At 38.9% G+C, this 20064-nt stretch overlaps 1 protein-coding gene across 1 annotated transcript in view; it reads left to right on the top strand.

Annotated features, from left to right (window-relative positions):
• The window catches only part of LOC135460512 (protein ARK2N-like), a gene marked incomplete at its 3' end in the record, with an annotated part of 47960 nt that extends 28488 nt beyond the window's left edge, over positions 1-19472 (top strand). The window contains exons 3-4 of the mRNA XM_064737370.1: positions 17057-17173; positions 19157-19472. Of these exons, the coding sequence (XP_064593440.1) occupies positions 17057-17173; positions 19157-19472 (433 nt within the window). The remainder of the gene's footprint in view (positions 1-17056; positions 17174-19156) is intronic.
• Positions 19473-20064: the final 592 nt, after the last annotated feature.

The raw sequence follows: 20064 nt of genomic DNA, 5'->3' as shown, positions 1-20064 counted from the left end.
TTTGTTTTTCATTTTATAGCGAATATATATGTTGTTTATGCATGTGTCAGCACACACATATAAACACCTTTAAAGATTTGTAGGGGAAACTACCCTAAGCTTTCATCACCAAACTTGAGAAAATATAACTTAAAATCCTTGTTTAGATAACCCAAAATCAGTAGAGCTATGTTTGCTACAGTAGGAACATTCATCCAGATGCTCTTTTTGCATGTTAAAACATTTATATAAGTACCAGACTAGATACAAACTCATAGCATTTTCTTAACTATGTTTACTTCTGAGTTTTTCAGCTTGAACATGTCATACATTAGTGTTCTTTTTCATTTTAGGCAAAAATAATAAATAAGCTTACCTTTAAGATTTAGCTATACATAACAAATGTGCGCAACTAATTTTTTTTGTCTCCCAATAAGTGGTTAATTTTCTGTCTAGAGTTTTTATTAATGTCTCTGCTGTGTTGCACATGGCATATTTATGGAAGCAGCTGTCTTATATTGTGTGCACAAATAGGCACATGTACAAATATATATATATGTTTGGTTTGGGTGGAAGTAATCTCTCATTTTAGGTGTTTAATTTGCTGCTCCCTGGATCTCCTGAATCAATGAGAAGAGAGAAGCACCTACAGAGGACACCTTCTGGCAGTCTTTCTCTTGTATTAGTTGTCTAAACCTTCCTTATCAACAGTTTAGAATAGATAACTTCTGACTGCAATGAGGTGAGATAAATTACACCCAACTGCATGTGCATGCATGACCTGTGTCCACAAATGACTTCTGCTTTCTTTCTGTTTATGCAATCAAACTGCATTCTTCATGATGGAATAAAAATAGTCTTGTCAGTCCCTAAGATAAGCAGCTGTCAATGGATGGATTGAGCCTTAACACAGGATGTTAGAGGAAGGCCTGACAGTCAGGTAAATAAACTGCAGTGGTCTGGAGATTGCTGCTCTGGGTCAGACAGCAAGAGCTTCTTCTGAATCATGTTTGAATGCTACTGAAATAATTATTTGTTTGTGATGGGGAATGCCAGAACATTAGTTTCATTTAATGAATGCAAAAACTTGCTATTGTATGGATCTTTTTATACTATTAGTTATCCTGAATAGACAGGCTTGAAACTGTGATATTTAAAGTTGGATTAATTTAAACTATATATTAGAATTCTCTATTTAATTTTTACTATTATGACTATACACTGGAATTTTATTGGTTACCTTTCCATTGAGACCTATCTTCATGTCAAATAACTTCTCTGTAGCTGCCAAAAATGTATATTTTTCGTCAGTTAAACTTGCTTAAAGTTTCTAATGCAAATTAAATCAGAATTTTAGTAATGGAAATTGAAAGTCTTTATAGAAATAGTTTAAGTAAAGAGAATGCTATATGTCTCCATAAGCTCTGTTATTTTGCTTTTTGAAAGAGACATTTTTTTCCTAATTATTTTAGTGTAATTCCTTTTCTTTCTATGGGAAATATCCACTGTATCTTCTGTAAATCTGATTTTTAATTTTTTTAAATTTCCCTGAAGTCAGTGGGAGTTTTTTCATCAATTTTTATTGGGGTTTGGATCAAACATGTAACAGAAACCCAAGAATTTTTTTTTTAAATCAGTATAATAACACTGGTGGTTTTACATTATTCTTGGCCTAGACTTACTTTTATTTTAAGTATATGATGCCTTCATTAAAAAAATTAGATTAGAGAGCTGTATTATTTTCAGAGTAACTGTTTGAAAGATTCTGCAGGAGATCATTTTAAGTACTGGAATGATTTCTTGCCAGATTACCTTCATGTATAATTTTGATAAAGATTTTGATATGAGTTTCTATCTTGGTTTGAAAAGACAGGTGAGGCAGTAGCCTCCCCTGAAATGGAAAATGTAAAACCCCTCCCTCCAAATTGTTATAATTTTGAAATTAAGGGGCTCTCAGGCAAAGATATGGAAGTAGGAATAACAGTTCTCTATTAGAGAAGAAAATAAAAAAATAAAATAAACAATGCAGTAATACAAAACAACACTGATATAGTCAGAATACAACCTGACACCCTGTGGGTCAGGATGTTGGTAGCAGTCCAGTTGAAATGGTGGCTGCAGTCCTCCTGGAGTGACAGATGTGGTTCTGTTGAAGCAGTGATCCTGTAGAAGGGTGTAGTCTTTCTCTGAGGAGCCAGTGGTGATGTAGATGGGCCTTGTCTTCCTGTGGGAATCCAGTGGAGAAGGTTGCCCTGGTGTCCCAAAATCTCAGATTATATCCAGTTAGGAATGCTTGGCTCCTCCCCCTGGGTGGAGCATCTCACAATGGGATGGTGTAATTTTTATCAGACATGCAGTGATACTCAATGGCCCATTAACAGAAGATATTTCCCAGAGGAAGGATTGGTTTGTGGAAGAGATAATGAAAACTGCCCAATTAGCAGAAAATAACTGCACCACCTCTAACAGATGGCCAATAGAATACACACTTATCTTACAATCCAGGACAGCTTGTTAGAAAAATCCCTTATCTAAAATTGTGTGCATTTCAGGTAAAAGTTAAACAAGTTATTCTATGTTTGATTGTAATTTAATAAACTTGTTCTCATCTCTTTAGCATTTAATATCCTTCAGGGTAGATTATTTGCTGATATATATGGAAAAAATAAATCAAATGCTTATGGTGTTCAAAGATTAAATATATATATATATATATATATATACCTTTATGATGATGATAAGAGCAGCATATTTTAAAGCATTACAACTTCACAAGTGTTCCCATGCATGTAGAACCACTTTTTTGCTGTGACTGCTTTCTTTCAATGTGTAAGAGTCCCTGTACTGGCTTAAGAATGGTATTCTCCAATTTAGTGTTCACACTGAAACCACTCCTAACTACTTGCCGCTTGCTCACAGAGAATTGGAGGCACAAAAGGTAAAGATCATGGGTTAACAACAATTTCCTGGAAACAGCAATGAGATAAAAAAAGAAACAGTAACAGCTACGATACTAATAACAAAAGTGTACAAGAGAGGCAAGTAATTCACTGTGCAAATGCTCACCACTGTACCACCAACAGAGCCTGACAACATGCAACTGCTGCCACATTACCTCAAATCAAAAGGGACCCCTTTCCCCATTCCCAAAAAAACTTGTGTGAAGGAGTATGGAATAACCTCCTGGTCCTAGCCATGACCCATCCTGGCTACTGTAAAAATTAACCCTGCCCTGGACAGAACCAGGACATTATCCAGTACTTATTCTACACCATCTATGTTATGCCCAGATCCTACACCTTACGACTATATACATATGCACACATGTATATAGTCAATGGCTGTTCCCTCCAAGATGTTTGTTGAGTTTATTTAGTCCATGACTGTGGGTTCTATCCATCCTAGATGTCTTTGTGGGCAGAAGGGCTTGTGAGTTGTTAGCTGGTTACTGTATCACGAGCTCATGACTGGTGTATCTGGAGCAGTCCCTCCCCATTGTCCATGGTAGTTATGGCATACAGTGGCAGTGTCATTACTCAACTAATATTATACAGTTCAACATTGGTGACTGTTCTCACCCAAAAATCAAATCCCCTTAAGATATACATTGTGTTTCCCTGTCCCTCTGCAGTACCCACCCAGACCCTTGAGCAAAAACAATCCCACAGATGGGTTTGCCTTTGCTTGAGGCAGGACTAATCCAAACTGTCTTTCCTAACACATTCCTCATATATACCATGGGGACTTTATCCCCTCCTATGGCACGTGGTGGTTTTGATTGGGCAGGGCCAGCTCAATTGGCAACACCTCTAGTGTTAACTGACCAGGTGGCCTTTGCTATATGTAGATCCCAATGTTTGAAGGTTCCCTCACCCATTGCTTTCAGTGTGGTTTTTAACAGTCCATTGTACTGTTCAGTTTTCCCAGAGGCTGGTGCATGATAGGGAATATGATACACCCACTCAATCCTGTGCTTTCTGGCCCAGGTGTTTATGAAGCTATTTTTGAAATGAGTCCCATCATACAACTCAGTTATTTCTGGGGTGCTATGTCACTGTAGGACTTGCATTTCAAGGCCCAAGATGGTGTTTCGGGCAGTAGTGTGAGTCACAGGATGTGTGTCCAGCCATCCAGTGTTTGTTTCCAACAATGTAAGCACATAGTGCTTGCCTTGGCAGGTTTGTGGGAGTGTGATATAATGAATCTGACAGGCTTCCCCATATTTATATTTTAACTATTGTCCCCCCCATACCACAGAGGCTATACCTGCTTGGCCTGCTTGATTGCAGTGCGTTTTACAGTTATGGATAACCTGGGAGATAGTCTCCATGGTTAAGTCCACCCCTTGGTCACAAGCCCACCTGTATGTTACATCTCTTCCCTGATGACCTGAGGAGTCATGGGCCCACTGAGCCAGAAATAATTCAACTTTATGGTGCCAGTCCAGATCTACCTGAGACAGATTCTTGGCAGCTGGATCTACCGGTCTGTTGTTGGGATGCTCCTCATTAGCCCAACCCTTAGGTACGTGTGCATCCACATTATGGACTTTGACAGCCAACTTCTCTACCCAGGCAGTGATCTCTTGCCACAATTCAGCAGCCCAGATGGGTTTTCTTCTGCACTGACTATTGGTCTTTTTCCATCGGTCCACCCACCCCAACAGAGCATTTGATACCATCAACAAGTCAGTGCAGAGATGTAGTGTTGACCATTTCACTCATTCAGCTGGAGCCAGCTGGATATCTTTCAGCTCTGCAACCTGACCTGATCTGGCTTTGGGACAGTTTGTGATGATCTCCAAGATCCCAAGGCAGTTAGGATTTCCTATCTGAGATTACTGCGTGATCAGTGATCCACTTAATTCACAAAGCACCAGTGGCATGATGTGTTGAAGGGGCTTCCCCTTTAAACACCCAGCCCAGCACTGCCAGTCAGGGTGCCAGGGGGAGCTGTACTTTGGTGTCAATCACTTCTGAAGCAGTGTGAACTCCTTCATAAACTGCCAGTATCTCTTTTTCAGCTGGGGTTTAACAGGCCTTGGATTCATTGTATCCCTGACTCCAGAATCTGAGGCCATGTTCAAGTCTCCCTGGGTACTTCTTTTCAGAGACTCCAGGAAGGACCATTCTTCCCAGCTGTGGAGTAAAGCATGTGCCTCACACCCTGTCCTGACTGGCCCAAGGGCTACTGCATGAACAATTTCCTGTTTAATTTGTCCAAAAGCTTGTTGCTGTTCAGGATCCCACTTGCAATCATTCTTATTCTGGGTCACATGACAGACAGGTCTGTTCTTACTGAAGTTCCAGCATGTCCAGCACAGCGGCACTCAGTGATGGTGTGACTTTGATCAGGCCACGATAGTCCACTGTCAGCCTCCACTCTCCATTGTACTTATGCGCTGGCCATATAGAACTATTAAAGGGTGAATGAGTCTTGCTGACCAATCCCTGGCTCTCCAGTTCACAAATCATCTCATGGATGACAGACAGTCCAAGCTAGTGTGGTGTTGTCAACAGTGTGGTGTTGTGGTAGTGATTGGTACCTGTTGTTCTTGGAGCCTCAGCAGTCCCACAGCAGAAGGGTCGTCTGAGAGACTAGGCAAGGTATTAAGCTCTCTAATTTCCACTGCCTCCACAGCAGCTATCCCAAAAGCCCTACAATACCCTTTTGTGTCTTTGAAATACACTCTCCTGAGGTAATCTATGCCAAGGATGCATGGAGCATCTGTGCCATTCACAATGGGGTGGTTTTGCCATTCATTCCCTGGTCAGGCTTACTTCAGTTCCAGTACAGTCAGCTGTTGGAATCCCCGTCACCCCAGAAACAGAAATAAATTCTGTCCCTACATATTTCAGTGGCTTAGGGTACATTGTGCAGCAGTGTCAACTGAAGCCTTATACTCCTGTTGGTCTGACATGCCAGGCCATCAGATCCACACAGTCCAGTAGATCTGACTGTCCCTTTTGTCCACCTGGCCAGAGACAGGGCCCCTCTTGTTCTGATCTGATATGTGGGGTCATGGTTGGAGACCCAACACAACACCAGTGGGTCATTAGCAAACAGACACGAGTTTAATATGGCTGCCCCTTTTATAGGGCTTTGGATTTCCTGGGTTTAGAATTGGATGAGACCTCTCTCTGCCCAGCGGTGTATCTATATCTTAGCTAGAACAGGGTTGGCTGAGGCCTTTGCTTGGGTTTGAATCCAACCCATCCCGCCTTATCTGAGGACTTGTTTTCTTCTAGGTTGGTTGAGTTTAGGGGGCCGCTTCAGATCAGCTGCAATGCGACAACACTGGTCATAGTACTTGTTGCTCACTTCATGTAAATATGCATTGGAGGTCCCTTCAAGAGGATCTGAAAAAGCATCAGCCCTTTTTTTTTGTCTGAGGACTTGCCCGCTAGAAACTGGTGCAGCATTTATCCGTGAAGAATTTCCTGTGGTGGTTCTTCTTCCTCTCATTTCACATCTCCATGCTGCTAGGCCAGGGGCAGATTTCAATCCCACTTCCTCATGTCTTCTCCATGGTCACGTGTTGTCATTATATTGCAAAGGTTCCATATTGCTAGAATTTCATGCCTCCTTGATGTTTCTTGTAGGCAGCTCCTGTAAGCGCTGACTCTTTCTTCTTCTTGGAGTAGCCAACTGACTCCAGTTCCCCTCAACCAAACCATCCACTCTTTTGTAACACTCTTCTCATTGGCTACAGCTGTGGCCTGTTAAAATCAGGCCTGCTCCTAATCTTTAATAATTAACCCAGCTGCAACTCTTTAGGGGGTAAGATTACTTTCTATACTACCTTTGTTATAGTCTGTTCCCCTACAGTCATGCAGGTAAAACCACAGCTTACCTGGTGGTGTGTACCCTTTCTAGCAGGAGAGCGTGTACTGGTTTAGGGCAAATTTGTTAAAGAATCTGCAAAGGAGGGCCCCTCCAGAAAGCAAAACCCACACGGCCCCTCCCCCCAACCGGTTCGGGAAAAAAATTCCTCGGAGAGAGGTGGAAAGAACCTGTTTATTTGACAGACACGGCACCCCCCAGCACACAAAATGAACAATACCAGATGACACCGTTTTGAGAAAGATGACAAAATCAGAAAGTCTCTTTCGGGGGTGGTTGCTCTGTTCTCAGTCCCTCCGGCGCTGGGGCAGATGCTGCAGCCAAACCTTCGGTGTTCCCGGGTCCCAGTCCGGAGCAGGTTCGAGATGGTCACAGAAACAGGAGAGGAGAAACAGTCCAGGAAGGAATGTGGACTGTTTAGCTAAACTAACTAATAAGCAGAGGCGAAAGCAGAGCAGAAGCAGAAGCAAGAGCAGAAAAGCGAGCCAGCAAAGCAGCAAGCTAAGCAAGAAGAGAAAAAAACAGCCTGATGTACGCTCTCTCTGTGTCCCTGATAAGAGAAACCCAAACAAAACTTCCACTCTTCAGAGCTGGTCTTAAAGGCACAGAACAGATGAATGGGGATACAAACATCATAATGTCACCCCAGGACAGAGCGCTTGCCCCAGTAGCAGAGACTGGTCTGTTCTTGCAGGGCATGGGACATTTCCTTCCTAACTTGCTTGAGTCTTTCAAGTCTGTCTGCAGTCTTGGACAATTGTTACAGAGCTGAGGTACAGGTGAGTAGGGAGGAAAAAAGATGAGATTGCTGGAGTCAAGTAGTCAACTAAAGCACCAATTGTTCTTCTTTCATTGATGTCAATGCTAACAAGTTGGTGTACGATGATGATACACTGTACAAACTTCCATCACATGGACTGTGTACACTGGACCTCATCTGGATCTAGAGGGGACTGCTTGGTATTTGAATCCCTATAGATTACCTCCAGCACAGCTAATTCTCTCAGATACTGGATACCTTGCTCCATGGCATTCCACCTGCTTGGGTGCACTACTGCATCATCCTTGAGAGAATACCTTTCCCTCCCGCTTGACAGGTGTCACTTTCAGAGGCTGAGAGTTCCTGTTCTTTTCCCGATCCCCTCATCAATGCCCATGGATGCCAGTTGCTTGGCTTTACTACCATCTAGTTTCATGTTATGAGCCATGATATCACAGCATGGGAGCAGCCAGGTCACCAGGGTTGGTGACTGAAATATTTTTGCTCACCTGATTGGTGACTGAAATATTTTTGCATGTCTTGCAGCTCACTCAGGGATAAGGATCAGACTATTATCTCTGACCCTGCATCTTCCTTCTGCTGCGAGGGCCCTACTTTCTTTTCATCCCCCACTAAGCAAACTGATTTGGTCTTGGATTTCTTCTGTATAGGAGTGACTGCTACTGGTACAAGTTGTTCCTCTGGTTCAGCTGCAGTTTGAGTTGCCACAGTGACTGTTGGTCTGCTTTTCTCCTCCTCCCTCTGAGGATTCAGTCTAGTATTGAGCCACGTCCAATAAATAGCCAAATCCCAGCATGTTGCATAACTGTGCCTCTCTGGAATTTCCACATCATTTTCCTTTCACATATTTTTTCACTTTAGGAAGGTCCTGTAGTTCAGGGGTGAATTTCCAGACTATCAGAGAAGTCCTCCAAATACTGGCCCATGTCCTCCCACATTCCATACTACCTATGACTATCCACCTTCGAGGCAGATCTTTGAATGACCTCCCTAGAAATCTCTTTTGTGACTCTAAATGGGGTGTGGACCTCACTGAGGAGACCTGGCAGACTTAGCAACAATAACATGCTTTCCTTAGCATTCAAAGGAAATTCAAAATTCTCAGAACCTTTTCTACCAGGCCTGAAGGAGGAAAAGGGGGTGAAAGGCTGGGGAAAGTCATCCTCCCCTGTTCCCTCCACAGACTGGGTATGATTATTAGTGCACTCCCAAAAGTAGTGCCTGAAGCAAGGGTAGGAGAGCAGCACTGAATACACATCCCAAATGACACTCATTGCCCTTGATGTTATCATGTCATAAGGTGATATCCCTCAGTACAGCAACAAAGCAATCCTGATCCCTCTCCCTGCTCTGAAAAAGAGCACTGTGATGGGCACATTGCATATACAAAGAATATATACAGGATTAGGTTCCACAATCACGTGAATGAACAGACCAAGCAACATTGTGACCAGTGGTTCATTGCCTCACACAACAGATGCTTAGATCAAATTTGTTTCCAACCCAGTTGAGGCAGATCTGTTGCTATCTCAACCCTTTGTGCCTCACATTGGGCACTAAATACGACTGTCATGGTTTAGGAATGATATTCTCCGATTTAGTGCTCCCACTTGCTCACTCCACCCTCCCTCTCCTCTGCTGGTCTGGAGAAGAGAATTGGAGAAACAAAAGGTAAATATTACAGGTTGAGATAACAATTTCCTGGAAACAACATAAGGAACAGTAACAGCAACGATATTAATAACAAAAGTGTTCAAGAGAGGTGAGTGATACACATGCAAATGCTCACCACTGTACCACCAACAGAGCCTGACAATACCAGACCTTTGTCTGGTCTGGGAAGGTCTCTTCCCTCCTTCCCAGAAAATGACCCTGAGGTGGTATAGAGTAACCTCCTGGTCCTAGCCATGCCGATCCTGGCTACTGCAAAAATTAACTCTGTCCTGGCTGGAACTAGGACAGCCACTTAACACAGCATGTGTAAAAGCATGACTTTAACCTTTTTTATAAAATAGTATATATATGGAGCAATTAGGTATTTGTAAACAATTTTTGTAAGGAGATCAGTTTAACTTATCTCTCAGACTGAAACACCCTTATATACAGATCTCATAAATGGATAATAGCTTTGTTTGGAATGTAGCCAGTGAAATTTCTGCCAAGCTTAAATGTCTCAGTCAGGTAGTTAAAAAATAAAATTTTAATAATTCTGTGTATTAATAGATAAAATTTGGATTTGGTTAGTAAGAGTCAAAATTTAAAACCTTTAATTTCATCAATTTCAGTTAATTGTTTATTTCAGTGCAAGCAACTTTGAATGTGAAAGAACAAGCAGAGGATGACAGCAGCTGAGCATAGATTTTGAAGTTGTGTTCTTTCCAGGATAAAATTATCCCAAGGTACCCAGAAGACTGAGGGAATAGTAATATTAGATATAATTTAAACTTTATTTCCCCATAAAACTTATCTAGTGTTAAGAACACTTGTGCAAGGTCAATGGTTGTAAATGGTAAATATTAATTTCTTTGGTCACTCTTTTCACTTGCCTCAAAACTGGAGCCAGGTCTTCAGCTATCATAAATCAGCTCCTCTGAAACTAAAAGTGTGTGTTGATTTACACAGCTGAATAGCTGGTCCATGAGCTTGTTTTCCATGTGAAGCAGTATGTTTCTCTGCGAACTGAGAGGGGAACCCCGCCTTTCTGTTGTTTTTCTGATGTAGTATAATCTACCTGATGAAGGATTTGGCAAGCTGTGGCATTAAACAGGAACATCTCTTTTCTTGCTTTGTATTGTGAATTTGAGAGATTCAGAGCCCTGAAGAAACCAACCTTCAGATACCAATAGTAGTGATGAGTCTGCATTTTTAATAAGTGTGCAACAGACTTTGGCATCTGTTTGAGAAAACAGTTTCCCAATACATATTTGCAGATTATGTTTTTTTTTCTTCTGGGAATTCTTTTGCTATATTAAATGCAGCCATATGTTTGTCATGATTTCCATTATAAGGTCTTATTTTTAAAGGACTTTGACTATGAATTTTTGGGAAGTTAAACTTGCTTCAGCTGAAATTTTCATATAAATTTTAACCTCATCCATTCTGTATTTCATTAAATCAGTCTGACTTATTTTAAGATTATCAGAAGGAAACTCCTACTTTCTAACTCAGTTACATTTTGAATGTATGTTTATGCTCACATCTCAAGAAATTACTTGAAAACTACCAAATGTAACAAGTAGAGGAGAAATCAGTAGTTTTTCACAGATGTGGAGAATCACAGATTATAAAGTTTCTCTAATTTCCCTAGGTTTTATACTTCATAATGGAGTAAAGAAACACTCCATTTTCTTTAAAGAATTTTACTTATGGTTTCAAAGATTGAATACATTGACTCAGATTACCTGGTGTAAACTGGTGTAATTCTGGTGTATATTCCTAGAGGTCAGAGAATCATAGAATAGCTTGGGTTGGAAGGGACCTTAAAGCCCCTGCCATGGACAGGGATACTTTCCACTAGACCAGGTGGCTCCAAGCCCCATCCAACCTGGTCTTGAATACTTCCTGGGATGAGGATTCACAACTTCTCTGAGCAATCTGTTCCTATATTGTAATTTTGATTATTGAATTACATGTTTTCTAATGTGGGAGCTGTTTCAGCATAGGAGTAATGGGACACCCATACCACTGTGGAGTTAGGATTTAGCAGCAGGTGAAACACAGCTTCCTTTGCAAAAGAAAAAAAGTTTATATAAAGGCTTCATTTAAATGTCTCTAAATGTCAAACTGACAGCTCAGTAAATGAAAAATTAAAGGATTTTCTCCTAGAATTTGACTATTTTTTGGAATCCTTGAAAGTCCAGGGGCTTTAATGTGCAGTGGTTTTACAGTCTTGGCTGCATGTTCTTTCCCAGGCATTTGTGCTGCTTCCTTCCCTCAAGTGGGGTTTGGCAAGCAAGGTCTTTAGGAAGTTCTACCCTTCACACTTTTTAAAAATCTGAATATCTGACATTTCGCTTAAAACATCTGAATTCTCCGTTTTTATTTAGAAAAAACATCGAAGTAAAGGCAGTGAAACTTTTTTCCGTTTTTCCATTGCAAAACTTAACTGAGCAAGGAAAAAAAGAAGAAGTCTTCAACCTTTCATATATACTAGACTTCAGTATAATTTTTAACAGTATTTTGATAAAATAATTCAGGCAGAAATATACATCTCTATTTTTTTAGTTCACAGTGTCTTTTGGTGTTTTTGCAGAATAGTTAGGTTATTTTATCTGAGCTGCCAGAGTTAAGACTGGATGACCAATTTTAACTTCAGTGAAACAGGATTATATTTGGTAGTTATTTTACAAATTGAAATATGTTTACTTTCACTGATTTCTCTTGTTAATATATTTTGCCTCTTCCTGTATCCACATACTGTAAATCTCTTTTTTTTTTAAAGTAATATTTTGAGTGTTTTAAGAAATTAAATTCTAGCCCTATTGATATTAGTAGAAGTTTGCGATTGGTTTTAATGGGGCTAGCATTTAATCTCATTAGAAATTAAATTATTCTGTAGTTTTTGGTCAGATCCTTCAGATGAATTTCAGAGGAGTCTTTGCCTGATGAGGGTGTATAAATCAGACCAGTTGAGTAGATATTTCTGAAATAATTAGAGTCTGCACTGTGACCACTGCAGTTACATTTGGAAGCAGTAGAACAAATGCACTTTGTAATTTGTACTGTAAAAGCTAAAATATTTGGGCTGATGGATAGAAATAGTACCTTGAAAACTTGAAGCTAGAAACCAGTCTTTCTCACACATTTTGTTACTTTCATAGTGTTAGATCATCAAAATGAAGGCATGTGAAAAATAGGCTTATTAAGTTAGAAGGAATTTCAAGCACTCTGTTAAATCTCACCAACTGATGGGAGCAATGGATTAGTCTGGAACATCAAAAGCTTTGCATCAAGGCTGTATCAGTCCTTCCTTGGGAAAATGCAGTTTGTACTTGCAAAAATGTGATGTTTTCTGGAGGGGTATGTAGGGGGTGTGTGTTTGCTGCCTTTTCCTAATGTAAGTGGTATTTACACCCGGAATTTTCTTTTTAACTGTCATGGCTATGTAAGAGTGTAGGTTGTGATGGTTTCCAAAAGCCTCCTGATAGACTTTTGCAAATAAAACTGGGGAAGAGATCTGTCTAATATATCTGTTTCCATAATTAATGAATCAGTAGATGGCATCAGGGTAAATAAATCCTGTAATGAGAAATAGAGGCCACTTCCCAATAATTTCAATGCACAGCCATATTCCATGTGCCTTTGCATAACACACAATGAAAAAGACTTTATTATATCTTTATATATAATTTGATTAAACAAATCCAAGATATTTTCCATCTAGTCATCAAAAAGCTTGAAAAAATGAATTTTGATCAGCAAGACTTGAATTTTTTGAGATCTCTTTTGATGTGATATATTAAAAATGATCCAGTCTGAGAACAGATACTCATTTGATAATGTTGTTTTGATTTTATTATTTTATTATGGTTAAAAAACAAACACAAACCCTTTGCTTTGTGAAATTAAGGAAAAGGGGAGGAAAGTGGGTTCACCAATAAAGTTCACTTTGTGATTTTGGAAGGAATGCTGTTACACTATTTTTTAATGCATTTACAGTGTATTCTTTGCCTAACTGTAAATTTTGAAATGTAAATACTGTAACCTCAAATAAATAAATAAATAAATAAATAATCATCATAATGAAGTGTTTCATGTTGCTAAACAACATTAAAAAAAGCACAGATCCTGCCCCCCATCCCCTCATTGGAATTGTTTTAGGGTCTAGCTAGTTTATGCCATTTGAACTGTGCATACTTTATGAAACAGTAGCTCTGGGTCACATTTGAAATAATAACAGGGTTGTATTGCTTATCTAAACAAAAAGGCTGTTAGCCTGTAGTCTTTTATATGAAGCCTTTCTGTTTGGATCAAAGTTACTGATGTGTCTACTGTAAAATATTTTAACAAATTTAAGATGAATCCTCTAGGTTTTGACACACAAAATATTTCAATTACTGTAATGATCATCTGATCTTAAAATTTATATATGTCTTAGACTCCATTACATGTTTTGTGTAATCTTGAAGTAAATGGCATTATTGCTTAAATTTAAATGTCAAGTGTAATTGAGGGCATTCTTAGCTCCTATTATTTTAAAATGTTTCAGTATTTCCTTTTGTTATATAAAAATACATCCAATTGAGTTTGAGAGATTGACACAATTCAGTACCTATATTCACAGTAAAGATGTAGAGGTGAGGCTGGAAGAAGCTGTGTCTCTTTTGGCTTTCAATTACTTAGGTGCCTCTGTGTGTCACCATTTTAGCTTTTGCACATTTCATGAAAGCATTCCTAGACACTATTTTTAAGCTCCTCAGTAATTTTAGGGGAGTATTGCTTTCACCAGAGCTGAGCTCTTTTCCTTGTTAGCCTTGAGCAAGCTGCGAATCTCTGCTTGCCTCAATTTCCCCCATAGGCAAAAGCAGGTTAATAAGCACCTCAGAGTTCTTTGAGATCCTCTAATGGAAAGCTTTCTGTGAGAGTTAAGTGCTGTAATTATTATTGCTAATATTATTGTACCTGTTATGTGTGTTTTAAAGCTTAGTGTGATATTTACACCTAAATAAGGCTCCACGTCTCCTTCACTGTAAATACACTGATGACTCCAGAGTGCAATTCAGACCACCAAAATTAGACTTTTAATTCTGAAATTATTTTAATCGGAATAGCCTTCTGGAGATATCAGTCTTTTTCCTCTACTTGTAGAGAAAACAGCAAAGTTTAAATCCCATTCCTAAAGCTGGAATTAATCTTGCTGAACTTCAGAGATGTAAAAGTTAGGTGCCTTGGCTAAGGTGGCTGCCTAAGGTCTTTGTGTTTACTGGGGAAGGAGGGGAGATGGCGATGCTCCAGGCTGCAATTTCCAGACTGGGATTACCTTACTCTGAACAATTTGTCTCTGGCTACAGTGGTAGGGAGTTTAGGTGATGATGAGCTTGGAAGAACTTGCCTAAATTTAGGAAACCTAAAGTAATGATTTAGAGTCTGTCTCATGGAATGGTTTGAGTTGGAAGGGACCTTAAAGACTCCCTAGTTCCAACCTCTCTGCCATGGGCAGGGACACCTTCCACTAGACCAGGTTGTTCAAAGCCCCATCCAACCTGGCCTTGAACACTGCCAGGGATGGGGAATTCACAGCTTCCCTGAGCAACCTGTTCCACTGCCTCACCACTCTCAAAGTCAGTTCCTGTCCAATATCTAATCTAACCCTGCCCTCTGTCATTTTTAATCCATTCCCCCTTTTCTTATCCCTCCATGCGCTTGTCCAAAGTCCCTCTCCAGCTCTCTTGTAGCCCCTTTAGGTACTGGAAGGTGCTCCAAGGTCTCCCTGGAGCCTTTTCTAGGCTGAACAACCCCAACTCTCTCAGCCTGTCTACATAGATTTAAAGGTCTAAATTCCCCATTCAGGTTCTGCTAGCTAATATATTTTTGTTTCCTGTGCATTGATACACAGTGGTTGCAGTGCAAAAGTATGGTGCTTCTTATAGAATCACTGCTTTTAACCTAAAGCTGAGATTTTACTGTTGATTCTCCCATTTTACTTGTGCTGCTCTTATAATGAAATAAGGGATAATAGGAGCATGGATCTTACAACACAGTTTAGACCACTGAATGTTGAAATGTGGCTCTATGAAAAACATGGGAGCAGATAGCAAATAAGAAATTAATGACTTTTTTATGTTGCAAGCTTAAAATGAAGGTTGATATGTGTAGACATGGATTTTTGTGCATGTGACTTCTGATTTAGTTGTCCTGTGGAGTTAGATTTAATGTGTAAAATAAGGGAGAACTGGACGCTTGGGAACATTGACCCCAAGCTGACCTCTGCCTCTGAATTCTTTAAAAATAAAAAATGCAGTCTTCCCCTCCCCCTATTAATATTAAATGTAAACAGCTGGATTTTCCTGCTGGTATTTACTAACTTTCATCTTTGCCTTTTTCAAGCATTTATTGCTTTAGAAGTGAATTATAGCTTATCACCAGGGGATATGTACATCTTCCAGCTACCTTTGTTGCCTTTTTCCCAACCTGGAAATTAAACTCGAGATAATTTTAGTAAGGAGGTAATATAAGAGCGGATCTGTATTTGAAGGCCTTTAGTGGCACTTATGGAAAAATGTCTATAAAAGTCCACCCCCTCCAGGGATGAGTACATATTTATAGGCTTTAGGAAATTAGCATAATTGATAAAAGGCACCAATTAGGAGGACAAGTGGTGATGCAATTCCCCCCTGGGTCAGGCCCCTTCTCTGGAGTCTCCTCTTTGGCAGTAGCTGTACTTTGTCCATGAAAATGTATCTTGAAGACTTGTTTTCAACCTTGGTTCTCAGGAAGAACCAAGATAGCATTGTGGCCTTGTACCCCCCGGGGCTTGGAACTCTGGAATTTATTTTGTATTTCTGCTTAATGAAAGGTCATGGAAAAGTACTGGGAAAACTAGTCACTAATGCAATAGACTACAGAGCTACAAATATATGTGCAAAGAATATAGAAAACATAGGAAAAAAATGCAAAACCCAAGCCAGCATCACCTTGGCTTCTCAAAAGACACGATTTTTCTTAAACAGATTGCTTAAATTGCTGATAAGGGAACCTCCTAATTGTGTTACATTGTTTTGATTCTGGCATGGTTTGTTTTGGTCTGTTTTTCTATCTGTTGAAATCCCATTACAGTAAGTGATTGCAAGGAGTGGCTCTATTGCAAAGAAAAGATTATAAAGTTCCATTTTGCTTGTAGTTAATCCTTTTACCTTTTCAACCTGAAAGCATTTTTTCACTTTATTTCCTAGCTGAAGCCAATCTTCTTTATTACTTGGTACTACACATAAACTTTGCATCATGTCACCAGGTGATCACATAGTTGGCTAGGGAAGTATTATTTATTTCCAAATTTAACTGCTCCTGTCCCATCCTTATAGCACTGAAAAGGAAACAGGCTTTTGGGAACAGAGGATTTTTTTTATATGCCTTTTCTGCAACTTTTATCTAGTTGTAGTTCTCTGCAACTTATTGTTTGGACATTTTTAAACACACATAGGCACTTATTGCTTATTTCTTCTTTTATACATGCTGAGAATCCAGGAACTTGCAGCATCGTGGCTATTGTCTTTGTTGGTCTTTTACTTGTGATAGATAAGGTTAAAACTGGTGTTGGGCCCTTATGTTTTCAAATCTGATTCTGAAAGACAAGGTTGAGGAAAAAAATAGATCTCTGGTGTGATTGCTTTGTAAATAAGCAGCTTGTTTTTTTCCAGATTGGTAAATTGGTGGCTCTTACACGGACAGATGTAATGACAGTATTTAAATTATATTGAAAGTATTTTTGTCTGTTTGATGTATACTAAATTGAAGTGGAGTTATACGGTGTTCTGTTTGGAAGTGTGGAAGATACAAGAGTGGAGCTACAGATAACAAGTTTATGCTTGTATTTCCTACTGATGAAGACTTTCACACAAGTTATTTCTATGGGTAGGTGATGAGAATATCACTCTGCATGTATATATATTTATAATACATTTTTGCATGATTATACATGTAGGAGTGGTACAATTTTGACTTGAGACTATTGGTGCCTTTTGTCCCAATGCAATATTTTTTGTGTAGACATGTCTATCTAAAAATCAAATTTCACTTCTGCTTTTGGAGATCTGAATAAGAAGTGAGAGAAACAAAGACCTGAAGGAACAGTACGTAGCTCCTGAAATTTTAGATAACCTATTGAAAAAATGGGCAAATAGTCAATATTGTACTTGGCCTTCGTATCTTCTCCACTCGACTGTTTATTTTTATAGCTCATGTTATATATGTTCACACTGAACTCTAATGATAATACTGAAAGACAACATGCCTCTCTACGATTCAGTCCAGTTGTAGCTTACGCACGTAATTTAATCATCGGCTGTCACAAATAATTAACTGAACATCAGCCAGCTTAATTTTGAACTTGGTCTTCCATTATTTTGTAAGCCTTTTAAAAAGACAGATTGCCTTTCAGTTAATTATCATGACTTATTTTCCAGTCATAATCATCAGTTTTTCATGTTGCAAACAGTTTGACCTTTAATACATTGTCATTTACCTGCCCATTTATTTTTGTGAGGTCTGTTTTAAGTTTCTAATTTAACATCATTTTATGAAATTGTTGATTTGGAGGCAGGTCTGATTTGAAATATTTTGTGAATTTCTTCATACCTTGTTGCCATACTGATCTTTAGTATGACTTAAGTGATATGGTCACTCTTCAACGAAGTGTGTTGCTGACCACAAAATAGGCACTTCTGAAAATAGTGAGTTGAATTATGTTTCAGGCACCAAGTTACAAAAACCCAAACTCAACACAACCAAAACAAAAGAAATCCCACCCTAAAAACCTCAGGAGAAACAGCTTTTAAGATAATTAAGTTTGAAACTTTTTTCTATTTAATCCTTGATTTTGCTGATGAAGCCTTGGCCGAAAGAGTTTTGATTGCCTCATTTGGAGAGTGGGAAATCCAGCCACTTTCATCCACTATGAGTCAATAAGCTGTAGCTGGGGTGAACCATTTAAGTTAAACTGCACATCCTTTCAGAATTATTTTTCCATTCTCTCTGCTTCTACATTAATCTTTGTCTTGAATTTGACTTTTTTCTGAGCCTCTTCTGTTTCTAGCATGTTTTCCAATTATAAGTGATTTTCATTCATTACAAAGAATATTGTTGGTCCTAACAAAATAAACCAAAAATAGCTTTTTGTTATTCCTCAAGAACAGATTTCAGAATCTCATAAGCTATTTTCTCTCCCTCTTACCTTCTTCACTTTGGTGACCAAAAATGCATATGGTAATCATATTGAATTAAAAGCACATTTATCACTGCATATGATAGTTTTGTTTCTTGTTAGCCTTGATTTTAAAAAAACATCACCCAAAAACATTGCTACTTTGAAAAAATTCCCTGCCCTTGACAGGTAAATGTTATGAAAGGAAAGTTGCCTAATGTTAAATTTATTGTCACTGGATCAGTTATATCAAAAAGTTAGTCTTATTCAATCAACCATTATGTAATGTAAGCTCTCACTTGACTTTTGTAAAATTCTCTAGATATTTTGTCTTGCCAAATTTAATGTCCTGTGTCTTATTATTTTTTATTTGAAACTGAATCCTTTTAAGATTGTAAATATAATGTCATCAGATATGGAGATGTTGGTGCGTTAATGTAAAAGATAATACACAAATAAGTGATAATTTCATAAATGCATTTTTCTGTGTATGCAAAGGTTAAAATGTCTCTGTAATCTCAGACTATGTTCATTAACTGAAGTTTAATGATTCATATAATGAATGTATCGCTATAAACTATAAGCTGCAGGTAGGAGATGGTATTAATCCTTAAATTATTGTACTTTGTACTTTTAGAGGGGGTTTTCACAGTATGCAGACTTCTAATCTGTGTTGTTTTTCTCTACTTCTGCAGATGGACCTCCAGTTATAGCTCACTATGATATATCAGACACAAACTCAGATCCGGAAGTGGTAAATGTGGACAATCTGTTGGCAGCTGCAGTAGTTCAAGAGCACAATAATTCTTTAGGAAATCAGAACTCAGGATCTACCTGGAGAACCAGAGGGCCACTAGATGAACTGAGTGCTGATACAGGTTTGGTTAAATTCTCTTCCTCTGACATTTGTTCCAACATCTCAGTAGGTATCTCTCTTTCTTGGTTTCAGTATTTTTATAGTTTATACAACTTTAAAAGCTCCCTAAGTGGATTTTGCAAAATAAAACCCCAGTACTGGTGCTTATTAAAAAGGTCTGGCATTTATTCCAAAATATAACTCATAAAAATTGACAGAGATTCCTGCAATGTATTTTTGACACTAATTTTCTTATTTATTTTTTCTCCTTTGTTTCCTTCTAATTACTGTTTGGAACTTAGGTCTGGGGTTTTGGTGTTCTTTTTGGATTTTTTTTAATGAAAATGAGCTAAGCTTGTTACTGAATGATTGATTATGATCACCCATGCCACCAGCTGTTAAACTTGTCTGCTGAAGAAGAGGTTGGAGCCTAGGTTCTAAGGCAGAATTAGTTTATTTCAGCTCAAGCTGGGTGCCTCCAGAGATGGACCCTGAACAAAGAAATTCCTGGACCTTTATACCCTTACAGTCTGTGCACCCGATCTTCACACACCCTGCACGCATCTCTTGGTCCAATGGTGATTTATAGTCTGGGGTCTTCTAACACATCATTGGATTCTTTCCCCATGTCCACATGGGCAGACCATTAACTGCTCTTACCTTCCAGCTTGGGTCAGCCTTGGGGGCTTCCAGGGTCTCAACCCTTATCTGAACATATTCAGCCTTTCTGTTTTCTCCTCTGTTTAG

Source organism: Zonotrichia leucophrys, unplaced genomic scaffold, assembly GCF_028769735.1.
Source record: "Zonotrichia leucophrys gambelii isolate GWCS_2022_RI unplaced genomic scaffold, RI_Zleu_2.0 Scaffold_51_374463, whole genome shotgun sequence".
NCBI lineage: Eukaryota > Metazoa > Chordata > Aves > Passeriformes > Passerellidae > Zonotrichia > Zonotrichia leucophrys.
The sequence above is the reverse complement of the archived record's forward strand: the minus strand, read 5'-3'. Positions and strand labels throughout refer to the sequence as shown.